Source organism: Notamacropus eugenii, chromosome 5 (genome assembly GCF_028372415.1).
Source record: "Notamacropus eugenii isolate mMacEug1 chromosome 5, mMacEug1.pri_v2, whole genome shotgun sequence".
NCBI lineage: Eukaryota > Metazoa > Chordata > Mammalia > Diprotodontia > Macropodidae > Notamacropus > Notamacropus eugenii.
Window position 1 is genome coordinate 91,108,569 of NC_092876.1, and position 22,681 is coordinate 91,131,249.

Consider the following 22,681-nt stretch of genomic DNA (forward strand, 5'->3'; position numbering starts at 1 on the left):
TTAGAATAGAACTTTGAATAATATTTCGAAGTTGCTGAGAGGGAGTTTTTGACTCAGTACAAAGAAAATTTTCCCAATCATCAGCATTATTTTTTTTAAAAGTAGAATGAGTTGGTAGTGGGTTTTCCATGGCCAGAATCTGGAGATTTTTGAGCAGAGGGTAAATATGGAACAGCTAGATGCCAGGGGGAATAGCAAATAGAGGCATGGATTTAGAGATAGGAAGACTGGAGTTCCAGTTCTGTTTCAAATAATGACCAAAAGTATGTCTTTGGGCAAGTCATTTAACCTCTCTCAACCTCGGTTTTCTTATTTGTAATAAAGAGGACAATCAAGAGCATACTGGGGCGAGCTCAAAATGGTTCTCAAGAGCCAAATATATGAGTATTTATACACCCATTTTGCCTGAAACAAATAGAATGTTTCCTTTTTTTCATATATGTATATATATATATATATGTAAAAATATATGTGATAAACACCTTTCCTTTGTGTTGACCAGCATTTTCTTCATATGTTAAAAGCTCAGAAACTAAAAGAATAAATGTCTCTCAAAGGAAGCTGATCTTTCCCAAGCAACCTGGAAACACCAGAGAGGGCAGGAAGTTAAAGTGATTAAATAATCCATGGGGAAATTTGGCCCTCTTTCTGGAGAGAAAATTATGATGATGATAATAATGATATAACTAGCATCCATACAGGACTTTGAATCTTACAAAACGTTATGTGGATGTTTTTTCATTCAAGCCTTACCAAAACCTGTGAAGTAGGTGTGAGAGAGGTAAGAAGAGAGAAGAGATGACTCAAATCAAAATTCAATAAACATTTATTGTTTCCTATGTGCCAGGCACTGTGCTAAGTGCTGGGGAATACAAAAAAGAAAAAGATAATTCTTGTCCTCAAGGAGCTTACAGCTAATGGGGGAAGATAACACACAAAAAGAAACTATAAAGAGGAAAGGATATCACTGACTTTTCCTTCCTTAATTCACTTTCTACCTTCAGATCTAGACTCAATGGAACCACCTATGCTAGCTAAAATTCAGTGGTCTGCTCTCCATTTTTCACATTCATCTTCAACTTCTCTCTATTGCTTCTTTGCTCCTAATTCTCCTACCCATAAGTTCCTCTTCTAAAGGATGATGAGAGGAGGGTTAGCTTGAAAGTCTGCAGACTGTTCAATAATCTATGTCCCTTTCCTCAAATCTTTTTGCCCATTTCAGGTTTGGTCAAAGATAGGCAAAGCTGAGGATCTGGGGGCATGGCAGAAGAAATATAAAACTAGTGGCATCGGAAGAAATAAATTCTTACATCTCTTCACATTTCCTGACTCTACCTTGAGATGTCTCATTAGCATTCAATGATCCAGCGCATGAGCAGCCAAGAGAAGAGCCCTGGATACTGACCCCTATTATATCCTGAGACCTTTCTGGGAATTGGTCATTCTGTGGAGACAAAGCAAGATTAAAGGCTCTCAAGAAGATAAAAGGTGGGTTATTCACAACACTGTAAATCAAGGTATATTTCTGGTGTCTCATTTCTACTACTTCATACCGTATATGCTCACTCTTTTTATCAGATTCCTCCCATCTCAGGAGGAAAGATGACCTTTGTGAAGAATAAGATCTGCAATCCCCAATATCTGCAGCTAACCATTGGATTTCGTGACTTTTCAACTCATTGGCAACTTTGTTTACCAATCATCCCCTTTCTTACACATATAAGAACTAATTTTCGGGTAGTTCTTTAAGTTTTGCAAAGTACTTTATACAAGTGTAGGGCCTCTGATAGAATTGCTATTGGAAAATCCTAAATGAGGAACTTCCTTCTATCAAAGTCATTTGACACTTTCTCTTCAAGTTATCATTTTAGAGACGTGCCTGGACTACTGAGATATTAAGTATTCTGCCCAATGTCACACGACTAATACTTGTCTGAGGAAGAACTTGCACCCAAGGTTTCCTACTTTCCAGACTGGCTCTCTAGTCATGCTGCCTATATATGTGCATTCCATACATTATATAATTTTATGCTCCCAACAAACCTGAGAGATGGGTACTACAGATATTGTTATTCCTACCTTACAGATCAGGAAACTGAAACTCATAAAGGTGAAAGGATTTCTCCATGATCACATGGCTAGAAAATTCCAGAAATGGAACTAGAACAAAGATCTCACGTTTTCCCAGGTCTGACACCCTTCCTCTGATATCACACTACTTTTTTCACTGACTACTTCCTCTCTACTTAGAAATTTGCTCACTTCTTTCTTAGGCTAAAATATACTTCTTCTCAAACTATTTAAAGCTATCATCCTATCTCTTCATTTTAACTGCAAAATTTCTAAAACAACACATTATACACTCCCTGCTTTCACTTCCATCATACTCATCTGTAAACCTATTACAATCTGGTTTCCAAAATTTTTTCTCACCAGAGGCTACTCATTTCATGATCACCAGTGCTCCATCATTGTTAACCCAGCGGTTGCTTCTTGGATCTCATCTTTCTTGACATTTCTAAACTATTTGTCACTGTTGATAACAGTCTGATTCTTGAGAATCTACTATCTTTTGGCTCTTCTTGTGACTGTCAGTCCATTGGTTTATCTTCCTTCCCTCATTCATTAAGTTTTCACCATCCTCCTCCCCATAAAGATCTGTCATCAACTTTCTTTCCTTCTTTCTTTACATGTTCTCATTTGATAATCACATTCATTTACTTGGGTTCGGTCATCACACCTATATAGATGACTTGCAAATTTTTATTATAGACACATTCCCTCTCTTGCCTACTACATATGATATCCTACTAGCACTTCAAATTCAATATGTAATATGTAAAAAGCTGAATTTATCATCTCCCCCTCAATACCTGTCTCATATCATCTCTTTCTGTTGAAGACACTACTATCTCTCTAAGCATTCAAGCTGGAACTTTCAGACTCAACTTTTTTTTTCTCTTTCTTATTCATGCCAAATCAGTTTAATAGGTCCTGCCAACTCTACTACCACCACAGTAGATTTTTCATCTCTTCTTTCCTCTCCATACCCTTGCAATCATCCTATTTTAAGTCCTTATTATCTCTCTCTAAAACTACTGAAATTTCCTTCTCTCTAGTTATTCTACTTCTTTCCTCTTCCCTTTTCAATATATCATTTCCTAAGTTGCCGAAATAATTTCCCTAGGACAAGTTATGATGACTTCATTTATCTGCTCTGAAATCTTAACTTCATTAGCTCCCTATAGTCTACCAAATACACATTCTTTCATTGGACCTTCAAGCATCTCTACCATTGCCTGAATAGACTTTCTTCTTTAAAAAACAAAAAATATATAATGTTATTTATTTTGTTATATATCTTCTAATCCAATAAAAAGGAATTTAGTATTCATTAAAAAGTTTTGAATTACAACTTCTCTCCATCCATTACTTCCTTACCCCTTGAGAAGGCAATCAATATGATGTCACCCATATAGTTTCTAACTTAATTTGGTTCTGCACAAGCACTTTACGTTTTGACTAAACTCATCTATTCAATGTTCTTTATATTGTCCCACCCTTTCCCTCCTCCCTATTCATGTAGACTACCCTTTCCTTTATGAAACTCCCTCCCTCCACATCTCCACATACTCATTAAACCTTTCATCCCCAACTTGCAAGTGATCTCTCGCTGCTCAGATTTCTCAGAGAGCTTTGTCAGACCATCCTTACTATCAATCTCATTTGGCCATACTGTATTTATCTGTAAATATGTCTTAACAGCTTTACTAGATTACAGATTCCATGAAGGTAGGAATTATGTGTTTTTCACGAGATAAAATATGTAAAGTATTGTGTATATCTTAATATATTATATAGTTATAGGCTATTATTATTTGTAAGCAACACAACTATGCTTTCCTTAAAAGAATCCTGTGAATTGGATGGAAAAAAGGTAATTTCCATTTTTCAGATAAGACATTAAGGTTGTTTGAGGTTAAATACATTTCATATGATCATGCTAATTGGTGTCTGAGTTAAGGTTAAAGCCCAATTCTTTTGACTCCAAGGGTACATACACACCTTTTATCTTAGTATGTTCAGTTCTTCCTAGTTGTGATGCTTTGTACATTGTATGGGTTTATTAAATAATGAAGTAGCAGTACCTAGCAATAACAACAATTAGCAATAATGATTAGCAGCACCTAGGCCAAGCCCTAAGTAGAATTAATATAACATGCAGAAAATTGTAATTCATAGTACAGTGGCAAATATCAGCTTGATTGAATATTTTGTTAATTTATCTCTTCCCGTTTTTGGTTCTGATGAGCAAAACTACAGACCCTGTAAAAAGAAGGTTACTCACTCGGTCATTTTTGATACCATCACCCAAGAAATATGGGGTGTTTTCTTCTTCATATTATATCCTTTAGTCTCTTCCACAGTTTTCATGCTTGGCAAGCCATAAATGCATCCTACTCAGTAAGTCATTGAATGGGCTCAAATCTTACATGGCGGGAACAAACCAGAAAGTACAATATGAATCTTAAATGACTGAGATATATAATGTTAGGTTTCTCAGGCTAAGACTATGGAGAGTTCTGTGAGTTATGGCTTAGTTGTGTGTACATCCGTTTACCTTTTTCATTATATTTGCCAGTTTCTACATGGTAATACCACCTACTCTCAACCCTAAAGTCTACAGAATAAACTCAGAACAGATAAGGACAATAGAATTTTTTGTTTTCTACAAAGGCATCAGTGATATAGGCCCAGGGTCAGGATAAAAGCTGGAACAACTTAATGGTGTTTTGCAAAGACTAAACTTGTGGTTGATGGTCCAGAAGAAATAATTTAATATTTAAGGGTTTGTATGCAGTTATATATAGCACATCTGTGGAATCCAGTTTTTTCCAGCTTTACAGATAAATATGAATTCTCAGTTCCACTTAGATCCTTTCTTTTATAGTTGGTTCAAATCTCAGACCTGCTTCATATCATGTATATGACCTTGGGCAAGTCATTTCACTTTTCTGTGGTTCAATTTTCTCCTCTGTGAAATGAAGGAGTGAGACTAGTTGATGTCTAAAGTTTCTTGCAGCTTTCAATATAGGATCCTATGATCCCACCCAAACACCTACCTTGAATTCATTGTTAAGTTCTTCCATTTCTGATGTGATGTTATGGCTAATGATACAAAGTAATCTTCAAAAGAGCAACTTTATCTACACATAATGAAAGGGATTTAAGGACATTGTCTATTAACTTGGTCTTACCTATCACAAAATATTTTCCATTATAGTCTGCAAAATCAAGGTGAATGCTAAGAGGAAACCCTGTGGATGAATTTTGTACATTCAATCAAGAAAGCTTATTCAGGGAAGCATTGACTGATTGGACAGATGGAATAGATATAATTTAAAAGAAAGAGAATATTTGGGAAGGGAATACTCATGGAAGATGCTTGGATATGGAAATTGCTCAGTACATGCTAATGATCACTCATCAATTTGTCCTTAGCACTCAAGAGTCACCTGATCCCAGATAACAATGGTCCCCTTCAACATGAGCAGTTTCAATGCAGCCCCCTTCACCCTGATGGGCATTCCAGGGCTGGAAGAATACCACATCTGGATTAGTGTTCCTTTCTGTACTGTCTACCTGGTAGCCATTGCAGGTAACTCCATCGTGCTGTACCTCATCATCACAGAGCATAGCCTGCATGCACCCATGTTCTACTTTCTTGCTATGTTAGCAGTCACTGATCTTATCTTATCTACCACATGTGTCCCCAAAACCCTCAGCATATTCTGGCTTGGTCCTCAGGAAATTGCCTTCTCCAGCTGCCTCACTCAGTTGTTTTTCCTGCATTATAGCTTTGTCCTAGACTCTGCCATTTTGTTGGCAATGGCATTTGACCGCTATGTGGCCATCTGCTCCCCTCTGAGATATACAACCATCTTGACGCCTCAAGTCATTGTCAAGATTATGGTGGGCATCTCCATCAGGAGCTTCTGTGTTTTTGTCCCATGTGTTTTGCTGGTAAAGCGGCTGCCTTTCTGCCAGACACATCTTATCCGCCACACATATTGTGAGCACATCGGTGTGGCCCGGCTTTCTTGTGCCGACATCTCCATTAATATCTGGTATGGTTTTGCTGTGCCAATAATGACTGTGATTTCAGATGTGGTCCTTATTGTCGTTTCCTACACACTCATTCTCAAAGCTGTCTTTCATCTCCCATCTCGTGAAGCTCGTCAGAAGGCTCTAGGCACCTGTGGTTCCCATGTCTGTGTTATCCTCATGTTCTACATACCAGCCTTCTTCTCTATCCTTGCCCACCGTTTTGGGCACAATGTACCTCTCACCTTCCACATTATGTTTGCAAACCTCTATGTGGTCCTCCCACCTGCCCTCAACCCAATTGTTTATGGAGTGAAAACAAAACAAATAAGGGACAAGGTCTTCGTCTTGTTCTCTAGGAAGAGCACCAAGTAACATGGAAGGAAGGACAGAATAAAAGTTGAGGGAAGTTGATGTGTTAGAGCCAAAGACTCAGTTAGTGACTGGTGACTACAGAAGGCATGCTTCCATTCTTCAAGAATCTATATTTTCATTGCTGTGGTTACTCTGTCCACTCTTGCAGGTCACAACTCCTTGGTAACTTAGTAAAGGGTCTTTAACAGTGAGTGTGGCTGACAGATTCATTGCCCTGCAATAAACCTCAATACAATAGTATACAATAATATACCTCTCCTAGAGGTTGCGATACTAGTAATGAAGAAGTAGATGTAGGGAGCACATGTGGCCAAGAAAAAAACACATGCACATATACACATATATATGTGTGTGTATGTACATCTATGCATTTTTGTATATATAATATATGTGTATATATTATATATGTACATATATATGTACATACATGTTTGCATGTCTTTAAATTGACAAATGACATGGTCTTTCCTGAATTTAAATCTTCTCAACCTCTCTATAGCATTTGACTTATAGAGAGGATAGGACATGGAATCAGAAGGCAGCAGAACCTGTCTTGAAAACTCATCTCAGACACTTACTAGCTTTCATGAACCTAGCAAGACACTTGCCTCCATTTCCTCATCTATTAAATGAGAATATTGGACTTGAGAGACTCTGTGACTCCTTCTAAAACCATAATTCTATGACTCTGGAATCCATTTTTTACAAAAATTATTTAGTCCCTGGGTTAGGGGATTTGGGTTTTTGGGGGGCTACTGTTTCATTCCACCAAATCATTCACTAGACCATCAGAGTCTAGGCAGCATGGACATTTGCCATCTACCATGACTCTATTATCTCTACCCACCAAAAATAACAACTATACGAACCTATCCATCAAACCAGGGCAGTTAAAACAATAATTAAGTTAATGTCAAAGGTTACTTGGGTTGGCTTCACCCATTCTCTTGGATATCCTCTGGAAATGTTCTGTGGTGTGACTCCTTTCCTGATGAAGTCCAATGAGAGACAATGCTGTAAGGGGAGAGGCTTTAGGGAAGCTTCTTGACGTCACAGACAGACAGCTGGGCCCAGAGTCAGAAAGACCTGAGTTCAAATCCAATCTGAGATACTTATCAGTTGTATGACCCTGGCTAAGTCATGTATCCTCTGTTTGCCTCAGTTTCCTTATGTACGAAATAAGGATAATAATAGTGCATACCTCCCAGGGTTCTTGCATGGATCAAATGAGATGATAATTGTCAAGTATTTAGTACAGTATCTGGTACACTCTAAGTACTGTTATTCTGAAGACTTTTTCTTCTATAAAGCCCTTTGAAAGGGCCTTAGTCCTTGATCTAATCATATCTTTTCTCTTTTAGATGAAGGACGTAGAGTCTCAACTTCTGTGAGCTTTTCTATTCAGGGAAGAGAGGGGGTCTGAGACTCCCACAAGTGAGTTTTGTAGCCAGTTTAGAATCCGTACCCAAAGGAGCAAAAAATGACTTTCAGTAATGATCTTTGGGAACCAGCCCAATTATGGTTGAAACAAAGACTCACCTGGTAGTATTTGGTGGGACCAACGTTATATACGAACTATGCTAAGGTGAAGTTCACTCTCTCTAGTGAAACAGGGAAGAACATGTTCCTAATAAGTTGGGAAACTGCACATTTGTTATTTTGATACTTTCAAAATAAATATCCCTTTGTAAAAGCTCATTAAGTGCTTCAATGAAATTTAAAAATGTAAATTAGTCACTGGCACCTAACATATAGGAAACATATATACTTGAAGCTTCAACTGATAGAAAAAAAATGTACTCCAACCTCTTAGGGTCTTCTAGAACTGAACTGGACAAATGAATAGACCTTTGTCTGGTAGGATGGACCAAAGCATACTTGCTATACATATGTTTTTAAAATATTTGGCATAAAAAATGACAGAAAAGAAGCGCCTTTATTAAAAGTGTATTTAAAGAATGAAGATAGCTTCTTCACTTCACAATATTACTGCTGTCTTCTGCCATTTAGAAGTCCTCAGCTATGTCATGTCACTATTCTTTCTGGGGCTGTTACTGATTTCTGTTGCCATCTGCTCGTTTTCATCTGTGATGTAGTTTCTTTGTAGAGGCAAGTGTTTAGCTTTTTGTCTATCTATCTATCAATCTTTTATGGCATAATACAGTCATCTCAGGATCTTGGTGTCAGATATTTAGGGTTGTAATGCATTGAGAGGCCAGAGAAGGGTTGAAATCAAACTAGCACAAGACAAATCAAGAACACTCCCATTTACCAATATTTAAAGACACAACACTTCCTTAACTAATGAGTTGTTATAGTTTATCATAGACATCAGATAGAAAATCTAAGTCATCAAGGGGATCATTATTCTCTTTCCTAAACCATTTGCTTAATGTATTTGTAAGAAGTCAGTAACCTAAAGAAGACTTTTTGTCTTTGACAGTTAATTCTCTGAATATCTTAGTTTTTATTCTCTATTCTAGCACAGATTTTTCCCTTCTATCTCTCTCTCCCTCTCTTTCTTTCTCTCTGTCTCTCTCTCTCTCTGTGTCTCTCTCTCCCCCTCCCCCAACCCCTCAGTTTCACTGAGAAACTCAAAAGTTTCAATTCAAGTGGTACTAACCTTAGAGAGGCAGCTACAGATGAATGCTGCAATTGCCCATGGTCTCAACCATGAGCTCCCACAAGGAAAGAAATTATGTGCAAAAGTGATAGGAGTTCTTGAAGCCCAGGCTTCAGAAGGGATGGAAAGAGTTTCTGAAACTTCCTTTTGGAAGACTGGTCATAGACACTGTATTGAAGTGTCACTTAGCCAAAACGAGAGGGTTGTACAAAAGGATATGTAGTCCCTCACAACTCTTTGTATAATTCTGTGACTTGAAGAAGGTTTGGACTAATTAGAGTAGGGCAATTTGGGTCTTAAGGTGACTGAGTGCTATGTGATAAGATCTTTCAAAATAATTGAAAATGATTAGCTTGGTGAAGACTTAAGGGTAGGAGTAAGGAACTGAAAACTGTCCTCAAGTATTTGAAGAACTTCCATATGGAGGGAAGATAAGATTTGTTCTGCTTGGTTTCACAGGGCAGAACTGGATAGCATTTGCTTGGAGGTGAAAAAAAAGTAAGAGTAAAGCAAGCAACTTCACAACGTTCAGATCTGTCCAAACATTGAGTGTAGTGCCTCAAAGGAGAGTTACTGGAGGTCTTCTATAGAAGGTTGGATCATTCTTTATTCATGGATATCACAGAGGAGTGATATGAGTGATTTTGCTTCAGGTGGGGCTATGACTAGATGCCTAATGATGATTCTTCTCATTCTAAGATTCTATAATTCTAGGATATCTGGGGTAGTCAGGGGGAGAAGTTTGCTTGATGAAAGAGATCAGACTTGAAATTAATCCTGAACCAATAGTCAGACTTAGCAAATTCAGAAGGGTAGAGAAAGCTATTCCAGTTTTGGAAAATAGTGTGAGGAAAGACATAGAAAAAGGAATGTCTGGGGGAGAGAGAGAGAGAGAGAGAGAGAGAGAGAGAGAGAGAGAGAGAGAGAGAGAGAGAGAGAGAGAGAGAGAGAGAGAGAGAGAGAGAGAGAGAGAGAGAGAGAGAGAGAGAGACAGAGAGAGAGAGAGAGAGAGAGAGAGAGAGGTCATGTTGTACTAGATGGTAAATAGAGAGGGTGATGTGTAAATGAGTCCACAAAGGTAGATTCTCTTAGGTTACCTAGGATAGAGCCTTCTTCTCTCTCTCTCTCCACCCTTGACTCACAGCTGCTGAGGTCAGTACTCAGGTGGTCATACCTGAAGGTCAATCATACATGCATATATGAGCATGTATATATATACATATATGCATATATGTGTGTATTTCATAGGACAGAAGTCATATATACACACCTACAGGTGTATGTGTGCATGACCTATTGTCTTATAAGATACATTCAGATACTCTATCCCCAAATACATCATTATTATCATCTTCATCAGCAGCATCGTCATCTTCTTCATCATCAGGAACATCATTGTTTCAGTTCTCAATCTCCAAGTTCCATGGAAAAAGAGACTTTCAAAATGCAGAGAATGGACTGGGCACATCAAAGGGTGGGTAGACATGATGAGGTTCCAATAATCTCCATGGTCCTGTGACTCACTGAGGTTGTTAAATGAAGGAATAACACATTTATAAGCACTTACATGAGAAGCACTGTGCCAAACAGCAGGATCTAAACAGAAAAATAAGACAATCCTTGCTCTCAAGGAGCTCAAAGTTTAAAGGGGAAAATGACACACATAGAAGATTTCAGTTGCAAATCAGATACAAAAGTCACATGGATCTTAGGATACAGCAGCAAAGCAGATGTTAATTCAGTTATCTCAGTGAACCTGTGAACTTTTTGCTCAACTTCAGAAAGCATTTATTTTCTCCATCTGTACAATAACCCACAGAACCCTGAATATATAAGAACATAAGAAGAATGGAAGAATAACAGCTTGTCCCAGGATTGTTTCTGACTGAGGATCATGGAAAAAAAAATTAAAAGAAAGAGATGATGGTGATGATAATGATGATAATAATAGTACAGTAGAGTGTATTTACCTAGTGCTTTAAGGTTTACAGTGTGTGTTTTATATATTATCTTATTTGATCCTTACAGCAACTCTGTGCAATAGGTGCTATTATTAGCCTCGTACACACGAATACACACAGTAAACATGCACATTAACATACCAAGATAAACCTATATATGCAAATGTTTCATATATCTATGGTCACATGCAAACACAAGTACAAATTACACACCAACAAAAAAGGAATATTAAACACACTGTCCAAAACAGGAGTCAGTCATCAAGTTTCAGTTATGGCTCTCCTACATACTTCTTATGTGACCTTGGACATAATCTCTTACTTCTTTGGTTCTAAGTATTCTCATCTTTAAAATGAGAAGGTGTGTGTGTTCATCCTCCATTGCCAAAGAAGACCATGCCATCAGAGAAATGATGACATGACTTTCACTTGGCTTTGTTTTGAGTGAGGGAGGGCTGTGCAGGTCACCAGCCTCATTTCTCCTCCAGAGTCATCTGAGTCCAGTGACAAGATATATTTCAGGATGACTGGAGATGAACCAGGATGAGGTAATTGGGGTTAAGTGACTTGCCCAAGGTCACACAGCTAGTGAGTGTCAAGTACCTGAGGTGAGATTTGAACTCAGGTCCTCTTGACTCCTACACTGGTGCTTTATCCACTGCACCACCTAGCTGTCCCAAAACGAGAGGGTTGTTGGGGAGTGACTGAACAAGCTGTGGTACATGATGGCAATGTATTATAAGAAATGACAAGCAGACTGATTTCAGAAAGAAGCTGGGAAGATACGCACTGATGCAAAGTTAAGTGAGCAGGACCAGTAGAACAAATAAGAGCAATAATTTATGATGATCAGTTGTGAATGACTTAGCTCTTCTCAGCAATACACCATGATGCAAAGCTTCCAAAGGACTCAAAATGAAAAGGGCCATTCACCTCCAGAGAAGGACATGATGGAGATTGACACATACTATTTTCGCTTTATTTCTTGTGGGGGTTGTGGGGAGTCTGTCCTCTTTTACAACATGATTAATATGGAAATATACATTGCATGATTTCACATGTATAATTTATGTCAAATGGCTTACCATCTCAGGGAGGGAGGTGGGAGGGAGAGAAATTGAAACTCAAAATTATTAAAAGTGAATGTTAAAAATTGTTTTCACATGTACTTTAGGGAAAAAGTATTCAAAAATGAGAGCATCGTACAAGATGTCAGTTCAAGATGTAAACTCTGCATTCTTTTGGACATATGCTGACACACTTTCTGAAACCCACTGATGCCCAAACATACTCTTGAAGTCTGAGGATAAGTCAGAGTATTTAGTAAGCACCCCCAATTTGGGGATATCTAGAGGTGCATGCTCAACATGCTGACAGATTGGCACAGCCAATAGTCACCCAGTTATTTCCACACTTTGGTTCCCTTGAGCCATAACAGGTGCAGGAAATGATGCTGGCTTCTCAGGCAATGGAATAGTTAATTTTTCTGATTGCATGTGGCCTGAACTCCCAAGGGTCTCAAGGGATATGCCTGGCTGTGCACTAACTTATTTATCCTCACATCCCAGGGAATAAGGAAGGATGAAAAGCTCTGGGTCTGCCCTCTTTTTGAAGTATGGCTATCTGTCCCATCTGCCTTCCCATTCTTTGAGCTTGTACCAGGACTAGGATCTGGTGGGTAAGTTCTATTAGATAATGAGCAGGAAAGTCTAAAAGCAGAGTAACAACAGTGTTGTTTTAAGAACAAGTTTGAGTGACTAAGTCATTTGGACTACTATAAATGCCCAAATTAACTACAAAGGTCATATAAAGGAGGGTGCTATTTGCATCCACAGAAAGAACTGATAAATAGAAGTATGAACAGAAGGATACACACACACATACACACACACACATATATATGTGTGTGTCTGTGTGCATACATATATACGTGTTTGTGTTTAAGAGTAGCTGTCACATCTACTATGGGGGAGGAGGGAAGAAAAAAGGAAATAGAGAAAGTTACATGATAACGTTGTCGTATATTTAAAAGGAATAGTAAGTTGTACATAATAGAGTTACAGTTTCATGTACAATCACCTTTTCCTATTCTGCTGTTATGGAAATACTTGTTTTATTTCTCAAGTTCAGAATAAAATAAACAAAACAAATTAAAAAGCAGATGTAGCATTTCAGCTAGTTTTGGGGCAAAGTCCTAAGGGGCTGAGAGGGAAATGAGAAGAGATAGATCCGGACTTCAACTTCTATTAACGGATTTTGGTTTCTACTAGAACTCAGCATTCCAGAGAATTATATGTGGCATGAGCCATGGAGAACAGAGAAGGGAACAGGGAAGCCCCGTGGGATGGAGTCTCAGACCCTCAGCTACACTCTGACAAGCCATAGGAGATGGACAGGCTAGGGGAGGACAAAGACTCTTGGCTTTAGTCAGTGGACTGGGGTTCACATCTTTACTCTGTTACTAGTTCCCTGCTTTACTGGACAAATTCCATCTGTAAAATGAAGTAATTGAATTAATTTTCTAGCTCAAACTCCTGATTTCCTCTTCCTGAATCTTCAGGTAGTGGCCTTAGTATATATATATTTATATATACAGCGTGCATGTGTGTGTGTGTGTGTGTGTGTGTGTGTGTGTAAGGATGTGCTGATAAATGTTTAACAGTTAGCTCCAAAAGAAAAAAAATGGGTACACACAGCACACTTTTAAATGTAAACTTTAATTTGCGTTACTGACTTTTTTCCTTCAATGTTTCTTTAAGTCTAGACAGCCAAAAAAATTAGCAAATCCAGCCATGCTAATTTCTGAGGTGTAAATTTGTACTCTGAATATTTAACCACTGGCTTTTGCACAGGTCCATGAGGGCTCCAGTATAACCTTTCAGATGTCTACCTGATATACTCTGGCTGTGTGATCTTGGGTTAGGCACAGGGATTTAAATTTAAGGATATAAACTATAGGCACCAAGTCGAGTTGATGGAACTTATCTGGGAATTCCCTCCCTGTCTCAGTGGTCTGCTCCCTCTCCTACTTTATATAGCATTATTCCTGAGCAGGGGATAGTGTCAAAACCATGAAGATCATTTAACCCAATTGCTTCTTTGTCCTGAGAGGGGGAAAATGGAAACCTATGGAGCTGAGTGATTTACCTCAGGTTACATAATTACTAATTTGCAGAGCCAGGAGTCAAAATGAGAGGCTTCAGTTCAGCATCCCTTTTTCCTTCTCCATTTCATGTGACTCCCTCTAAATCAAGGTGCTTCCAACAGAATGCTTGGGTGCACATACTTGGCCCCAATTCTAAAACATTTCTCTTTAAAAATCACATTTCTCCCCAGCCTCAAGACACTGTCTCAGGCAGTTTCTCCCTCAAGGACATAGCCTGCCCCAGCAAAAACAGTTATCTCCCTTCCTGCTATAACAACTAGCTGCACCAATAGAACTCATTAGTTTGAACCAGCTGTGTACTGAACTGGCTGTGTACTGGGTCATAATGACATTTACTACTCACTGACTAATCATATGTATCCTAGCCTTAGACGTACCTATACTCCCTTACGTTAATCTTGTCTAACAAGACATTGATGAGAGAAGCCTGGTTTTTCCTTGTTGGCCCTGACTGTTGGTTGACTTAGGGACGTTTCAGGCCTAAACTCACACCTTCAGCTATCCCCACATTGGGCTATTTCCCGATGAATTCTGGGTAAAATACCTGTGCATTAGATACCAAAAGTGCATGTTCCTTTAAGAACTGACTACTCCTTAACCCCTCTCTAATCCCACCCCAAAACGCCTAGTTAGCATATTTGGCACAAGTGATACTAGAGAATATCTTATACCCTTTAAGGTTACAGATTCCCTAAGAACTCTTGCCCACTGAAAAGCATAATAAACCTTTACCTTGACTTCAACAATTCTTGAGTTCGTGAATTCTTCTCCAGATGACCTGCCTCTGGTACCCCAGTCTTTGTGGGGATCTCACACTCCCTTTCCAGCCCTCATCAATTCCTGCTTTTAAGGAGGTCCAAATTCACCCAGAGAGGTGCAACAAGCATGGTTAAAGAGAATTGGAAACCCTGTCATTATCTTCCTTCAAAAACACTTTCCTTTTCTTAACATCCCTATTACTTCCCAGGGCACTATCATTTCCCAAATCATCCAGGATCACAACTTAGGTTTCATCTGTACTCCTTACACTCTTTCACTCCCCATATTTAATCAGTTGTCAAATAATAATTCTACCTTCTGAATTTCTTTAGTATTCTCACATCCCTTCTTCCACCTAACGCTGCCACCAGCCTATTAGAGTACCCTTTACGATGCCTTCTCTGCCCTAAGTCTCTCCCCACTCCAGTCCACCTTTCTCCCAATGTGAAAGTAAACTTTCCAAAACATAGGTCTGCCCATGTCACCTTCCCCCTTCCATCCCATTCAATAAACTCAAGTGGCTCATTATCATCTGAAGGATCAAACGTAACATCTTCTTTTTATTGGTTTTAGAGTCTTGAATCTTTCCAATATAAACAGTCTCTTTACTCCTTCTTTCCCTCTATAGACTCTCCATATAATCTAGTGATGCTGGCCTCCTTGCTGTTCCTTGCACAAGATATCACATCTCCAGCTGTACCTCATGACTGGAATGATCTCCTTTCTCATCTGTACTTCTTTTTTTCACAGGCTTCCTTCAAGTCCAAGCCAAAATTCCACTTTCTGCAAGAAATCAGCTCACAATGGTCACCTTTAACTTAAGTGGCTTCAACCCAGACATATTCATCCTGGTGGGGATCCCAGGGCTGGAGCAGTTCCACATCTGGATTGGCATTCCTTTCTGCACTATTTACCTTGTGGCTGTAGTAGGAAACTCAATCTTGCTGTATCTCATTCTCATGGAGCGTAGCCTCCATGAGCCCATGTTCTTCTTCCTTTCCCTGCTGGCTTCCACTGATCTAATGCTGTCCACAGCTGGTGTGCCCAAAACCCTCAGCATCTTCTGGCTTGGAGCCAGGGAAATCACCTTTACTGGCTGCCTCACTCAGATGTTTTTCCTTCACTACAGTTTTCTTTTAGATTCAGCCATTCTGTTGGCCATGGCATTTGATCGCTATGTGGCCATCTGTTCCCCACTGAGATATGCCACCATCCTGACTCCTCAAGCTGTCATCAAGATCATAGTAGGTATCTGCTTTCGCAGCTTCTGCTTCGTTTTCCCTGATATTTTCTTGTTGAAGCGCCTGCCCTTCTGCCAGACACGCATCATCCCACACACATACTGTGAACATATTGGTGTGGCCCGCCTCTCCTGTTCTGATATCTCCATCAACATCTGGTATGGCTTTTCTGTGCCCATTATGACTGTAATTTCAGATGTAATATTGATTGCTGTCTCTTACACACTTATCCTCCGTGCTGTCTTCCGCCTCCCATCTCATGCTGCCCGTCAGAAGGCACTAAGTACATGTGGTTCTCATGTCTGTGTCATTCTTATGTTCTACATACCATCCTTTTTCTCCATCCTTGCCCACCGCTTTGGACATAATGTTCCCCTAACCTTCCACATCATGTTTGCCAACCTCTACATACTCATCCCACCTGCACTCAATCCTATCATCTATGGAGTTAAGACAAAGCAAATAAGGGACAAGATTGTCATCTTGTTCTCCCCAAAGGCAATCCAGTGACATGGTACTGTGAATCAGGAAGAGTATATAATGAGCTACTAGTATGCAACTATGATGCAAAATAGCCATTTGTTAGGTGTTTGATCTTGCCTGTAAATATGAGCTTTCAAGTAGAGAACACTTTAAATTTTCACTCAGGCCTGCAAAGTGCCCTTGAAGGGATTCCATCCAATCAAATTCAGTTCAATTCAGCAATCATCTTTTATTCATCTCAGCATCTACTTCACAGCATAGGACCATGTACGTACTAAAGACTCAATAAATTATGCAGTGAATAGTTCTGGAATCAATAAATAAATGATGTTGACTGACTTGTGAACCTTCAGAAGTGCAGAATCCATTTTAGGGGAATTTCAAATACATGATCATTTATTAATAGGTATGGGTATAAATGACTGCAAAGAATCTAAAAGCAGCAAAAACTGACAAATAAAGATTAATCTGGCTCCTTCTTGGGCTGTTTCTTCCTCTTCACTGTGGCCACTTCCTAGCCCTAGGATCTGCTCTTTATATCATATCATATCTTATATATGTATGTATATGTATATATATATGTGTATATATATATTTCCTTAGTATCCATCTGTTCTTGTGACTTAAGTTTACCTTTATACAAATACCTCAATCTCTGTCTCTAGCTTTGACATCACATTTGAGGTCCAATCCCTCAGTTTAATTGCTGACAAGACATAACATCAGAAGCATGCTGTAGTGGGAATTGAACAATTACTGGATTTATAGTAAAGAAACAAACAAAACCTCAAACCTATGCTCAGTGCCTGACTCTTAAATACTGTCTTAGCTTTAGATAAGTCCATTAACTTATTTAGTTCTCACCATCTCCCATTATTAAAAGAAGGGTTAGACTAAATGATCTGAAATGTCCTCTAATTCTGCAATCTTCAAAGAAAGAGGGGCAGGACCCATATGTACAAAAAATATTTAAAATAGCTCTTTTTCATAGTATCAAATATTGGAAGTTAAAGGGGTTCCCATCAACTGTCCAAATATATACATATACAAACACACATGTACATATATGTATATATACATACACACTTGCACACGCATGTATATGTGTGTCATAAGAACTGACAAAAGGAATGCTTACAGAGAATTCTTAAATTTTCATGAAATGATAGAGAAAAGGAAACAGAACCAGAAAAATAATTTATACAACAGACACAAAATTGTGAAGACAAATGATTTTGAAACCTCTAAGAACTCTGATCAATGCAATGACCAAATTATTTTTCCAGAAGACTGATAATGAAGCATGCTAATCATCTTCTGACAAAGAGGTGGACTCACATGCAGAATGAGTTGTTTTTTGGATAGGAACAATGTATGATTTGTTTAACTTGACTACGTAAGTTCTTTCCAAAGGGTTTTTATTTTATTTTTTTTCAGTGATGGGAGGAGTAAGCGGGAGAAAACAATTTATGTTTGTTTTGACAAAAACAAAATAAATTCCTTGATCTTTATTGAGATTTTAAACTATTTTCTCAAACTCACCAGGTCGAAAAATAAGCATCATATTTCTCCCTCCCCTCAAAAAAAATATCTTTCTCTTCCTCTCAACTTCTTAATTTCTATTCACCACTGAATTGCATTCAACAATGGAAAACCACTATCGGGAAATAACAGTAATCTAGAGTTGTTATGATTCTCTTTGCCATCCTATGTCCTGTATTCCACCGATCACATGTTATCTTTTAAAATAGATTTCATTAATATCTCTGGTTTGCATTCGTTACATTTTCCATTGTATTCTTGCCTCCTATATCACCCCGGAAAGTCATCCTTTATAACACAAAAAAAAATAATATCTAGAATTTATGTAGCAATTACTATTCCAAGGACTATGCTTAGTGCTTTACAAATGTTAACTCATTTGTTCCACGCAACCTTGAGAGGTAGAATGCTATTGTTATCTATATTTTACAGTTGAGAAACGTGAAACGAACAGAGGTTAAGTGATTTTCCCAGGGTCACACAGTTGGTAAGTTCTCAAGCAGGGTTTGAATTCAAGTCTTCCTGACTTAGAAAAATAAGCATAAATGATACATGACACAAAAATAATGAGTTGCATTAATTTGGTTCATAATAATCACTGCTAACTTTAATATAGCATCTACATTGTGCTAAGCACCAGACAAATATCATCTCATTTGATTCTCACAACAACATGAGGAAATAGATGCTATTTTACCTCCATTTTACAGATAGAGAAACTGAAGCAGAAGCTAAAGGCTTCTGGGTTACACAGTTAGTAAGTGTCTAAAACCAGTTTTAAATTCAGGACTTCCACTGTACCACCTAGCTGCTACTGCAAAAAACTCTTCCATGTAATTTACCAAAATTATCTTTAATCTTTTTAAAACTTGTCTCCATCCCTAGTTTAGTTATGAATCCAGACTCTACCGAGACATATGATTTATATTTAACCAGCTTTGCTTCTAGCTTTTGTTTTTAAATATGATTTTAATATTCAAGTCTAAAATCCATTTTGTATTTATTGTTGATACAAGTTATCAGGCTAAACCTAATTTCTGCTAGACTACTTTCTAGTTTTGTTTTGTTTTTTCCCAGCAGATCTTATCAAATAGGAATTTCTTATTCTGGGTAATTTCTGGTTCGAGATTTATTGAACACTGTTACTGTATTCAATTACTTCAATTTCTTCTTGTTAGCTTTGTGGTGCAGTAGAAAGTACTCTGTGTCTGGAGTGGAAAATCTGAGTTTCAGTCAAACCTCAGACACTAATTGCATGATCTTCAGCAAATCACCTCTACCTGCCTCAGTTTCCTCAACTGTAAAACGAGGCTAATAGTAGCACCTATCTTCCAAGTTGTTGTGAAGATCAAATGAGATAATATGTACAAAGCACTTATCCCAGAGTCTGGCATATAAAGGGACAAAAAGTGCTTGTTTTCTTCATTCCTGTGTAAACTATTTCATTGATCTACTTTTGAAAAACCAACAGTAGTTAGTTTTGATGATGGCTTTTTCATAATAAAGGTGTGGAAATTAATTTGCCTTTTTTTCACAATTTCCCTGGACATTCTAAATCTTTTGTTTCTCCTAATGAATTTTGTGATTATTTTGTCTACCTCTGTTAAGTATCTCTCGAGCACTTTGATTGATATAGAGCTAAATTCTTACTTAATTTTGATAATATTTGCCATTTGTATTACTTTGGTAAAATCTAGCCTAAAACACAGAATATTCTTCTAGACAGTTAAGTTGTTCAATTCCCTACGGAAGTTCACATAGCTCTATCTACACAAGTATTTTCTTCTGTTTGCGGAGCTTCACTCTCTGGAATTTTATAGATTTTATATTTTTTGTATGTGACTTCTTTTTCTTCTTGTTATCATAATATAGAAATTCTATTGATTTTTTGTGGGTTTGTTTTGTAGCCTCAAACTTTACTGAAACTATTATCAGTTTCTTTCAGATTTTCTAAATAAACTAAGCTGTCATCAGGGAGTAGGCATATTTTTGTCTCCTCTATCAGCATTTCTCTAATTTCTTTCTTTTATTTTATAGCTAACATTTCTAGAACTTTCCCAATAATAGCCAAGAAAGGGGGGATCATTATTTTAATCTCTAAATTTGGGAGAGATTCTAGAGTTTTACTACTATATGTAATACTAGGTTCAAGTTTTAGATACTTTTTATTCATTTTTAATAGGGGCTCTTCACTGGGAATCATTAATGTTTTTTAAAAAAAATATTTGGATAACTGTTTTTAATTTATTGTTTTCTTTTGTAATCCTATATATTTCATTTTATACATTTTAAAACATCATTATGAGAAGTCCATAGATTTCTCCGGAGCACCAAAGAGGTTCGTGATATATTCGCAAAAAAAGATTCCTCTTAACTCTTTCTCTATGCCTATACTATCTATACTTTTTATTGGAATATCTGTATGATGTACTTTGTCAAAGGTTTTTTCATCATCTTTTGAGACAATCATGTGGTTCTAGATGTTTTTGCTCTTAACGTGATACTTATTTTGCTTATATTGAACATACCTTCGATTCCTTAGTATAAATTCAACTAAACCAGAATGAAAGATTTTTTAATTTATTTGTTCCTTCATCTGTTCACTAATCTGCTAATTGCTGTGTGTGTGTGTGTGTGTGTGTGTGTGTGTGTGTGTAAATTTGTTTTGTTTTGGGGGAACAGGATTTTCTTTAAAATATTTGGATTAAGGTCTTAAAGGGCGTTTGGTAGAGTGATTTATTTCCTTTTCTTTTTGAGTTATTTGTATCATATAGCTATTAATTGTTTATTAGCTGTTTTTATAGTTTTTCCTGTGAATTCTTACTAATAAGGTATTTTTCATCTTTTTTAATTCCTTTATAGCTAGTTCAATCTTTATGTCTGAGATTGGATTACTTAAGATTTCTCTTTGACTTTCCATTACATTTTACATTTCATATGACTATAAGTAATTTTCTATTGCTTTTGAGTTCTGTTTGGTAGTATGGAACTGTATAATAAGTTCTGATCATTCTTTTCACTTTTACTGAGTTTGCTGTAATTTAACTTTGTTCGTATATTTTTTTTTAAATTTTGGTTTCCGATGTATCTATTTTTTCCCTGTGCTTATTTTAGGTTTGCTTATTTCTTGGCTTTCTAATTTTAAAAATGCTTATTCAGATCATTAATTTTTCTCTTCTATTTTGTTATTGAATTTTGAGGAATATAGTTTTTTCCTCTGAAACTGCTACAGCTACATCCCAGAAATTTTGGTATGTCATTTTATTATCTTTGTCTTTCACGTAGTTATTAATTGTTTGCATAATGTGTTCATTGACTGACTTGTTATTTAATGTAATAAGAGCCTATGAATGGAAATTCTTTCTTTAGAGCTTCTCTACCCCACACTTTACTATTCACTGAGAGGTATCTCAAGTTTTGTAATCATAAAGTACTTCTAATTTTCATTCAGAGAAATTAGAGCTGGAAGAGATCTTAGTTATCCTCTACTCCAACTCCCTCATTTTAACAGTGAAGAAACTGAGTCCCAAAAAGAATAAATTATTTCCCTGACATCATACAGCTAGTAAGATCTAGTCAGGTTTTGAACCTCAGCCTCAGAATTTAATTTTATGCCCCCTTTGCTTTGGCACCATCCTGTACCGGGTGAGGCCAGTAGAAATCAGTGAAGAACAGATTTCTCTTTCTTCCAAATATCCTGTACAGAGCTACTACCCAAGGAGTTAATTACTGTATTTCTAAATACTTGACTTCCCTAAAGGCTCAAGACTATGAGGCAACTAGAGCCCACAATTGGAGCATCAAGTTCATGTCCTAAACAGCCTCCTCTCTCCAGCTCTGGAAAATTGTCCCATATTTCCTCATCCCAGAACATCTCTCATCCCTGGGCCCCATATGTTTTTCTAGCCATGAAAAAATATGAAGTAAAGGGGTTCTTACTCTGGAGAGCGAAAGATTTCTGGAGATCATTTTAGCTACTTAAAATCTTTGAAAAGGAGCCCTACAGGGAGGGTAGGAAGAATTGACCCGGGGAACTCAGGAAGAGCTTTCTACCATCATACCTCAAAGTTTTAATTTGTTTAGTTTTCTTACCTCCCTCTTTTTTTGTTTTTTACTTACTATTTTATATTTCTCCAATTTCCACCTAAAAACAATTTTTAACATTAAAATTTTGAATTCCAAAATCTCTCTCTCTTTCCCAAGCCCCCTCATTGAGAAGGCAAGTAATTTATATATGTTATACATGTGTGGTCATGCAAAACATATTTCCATATTAGTCATGCTGTATAAGAAAACAGATTAAAAAAAACAAGAAAAATAAAGAAAGTTTAAAAAAAGTATGCTTTAATCTGTATTCAAACTCCATCTGTTCTTTTTTCTAGAGATGGATAGCATTTTTCATTATAAGTCTTTCAGAATTTTCTTG

General features: G+C 37.3%; 2 protein-coding genes across 2 annotated transcripts; both read left to right on the forward strand.

The window, feature by feature from the left end:
- Window positions 1-5,532: 5,532 nt before the first annotated feature.
- LOC140508713 (olfactory receptor 52H1-like) lies at window positions 5,533-6,480 on the forward strand. The gene has a single exon (XM_072616596.1). It carries the CDS (start codon window positions 5,533-5,535, stop codon window positions 6,478-6,480), a length of 948 nt encoding a protein of 315 aa, XP_072472697.1.
- Window positions 6,481-15,768: 9,288 nt separating this feature from the next.
- Window positions 15,769-16,740, forward strand: LOC140508714 (olfactory receptor 52H1-like). The gene has a single exon (XM_072616597.1). The coding sequence runs from the start codon at window positions 15,793-15,795 to the stop codon at window positions 16,738-16,740; it is 948 nt and encodes a 315-aa protein (XP_072472698.1). The 5' UTR covers window positions 15,769-15,792.
- Window positions 16,741-22,681: the final 5,941 nt, after the last annotated feature.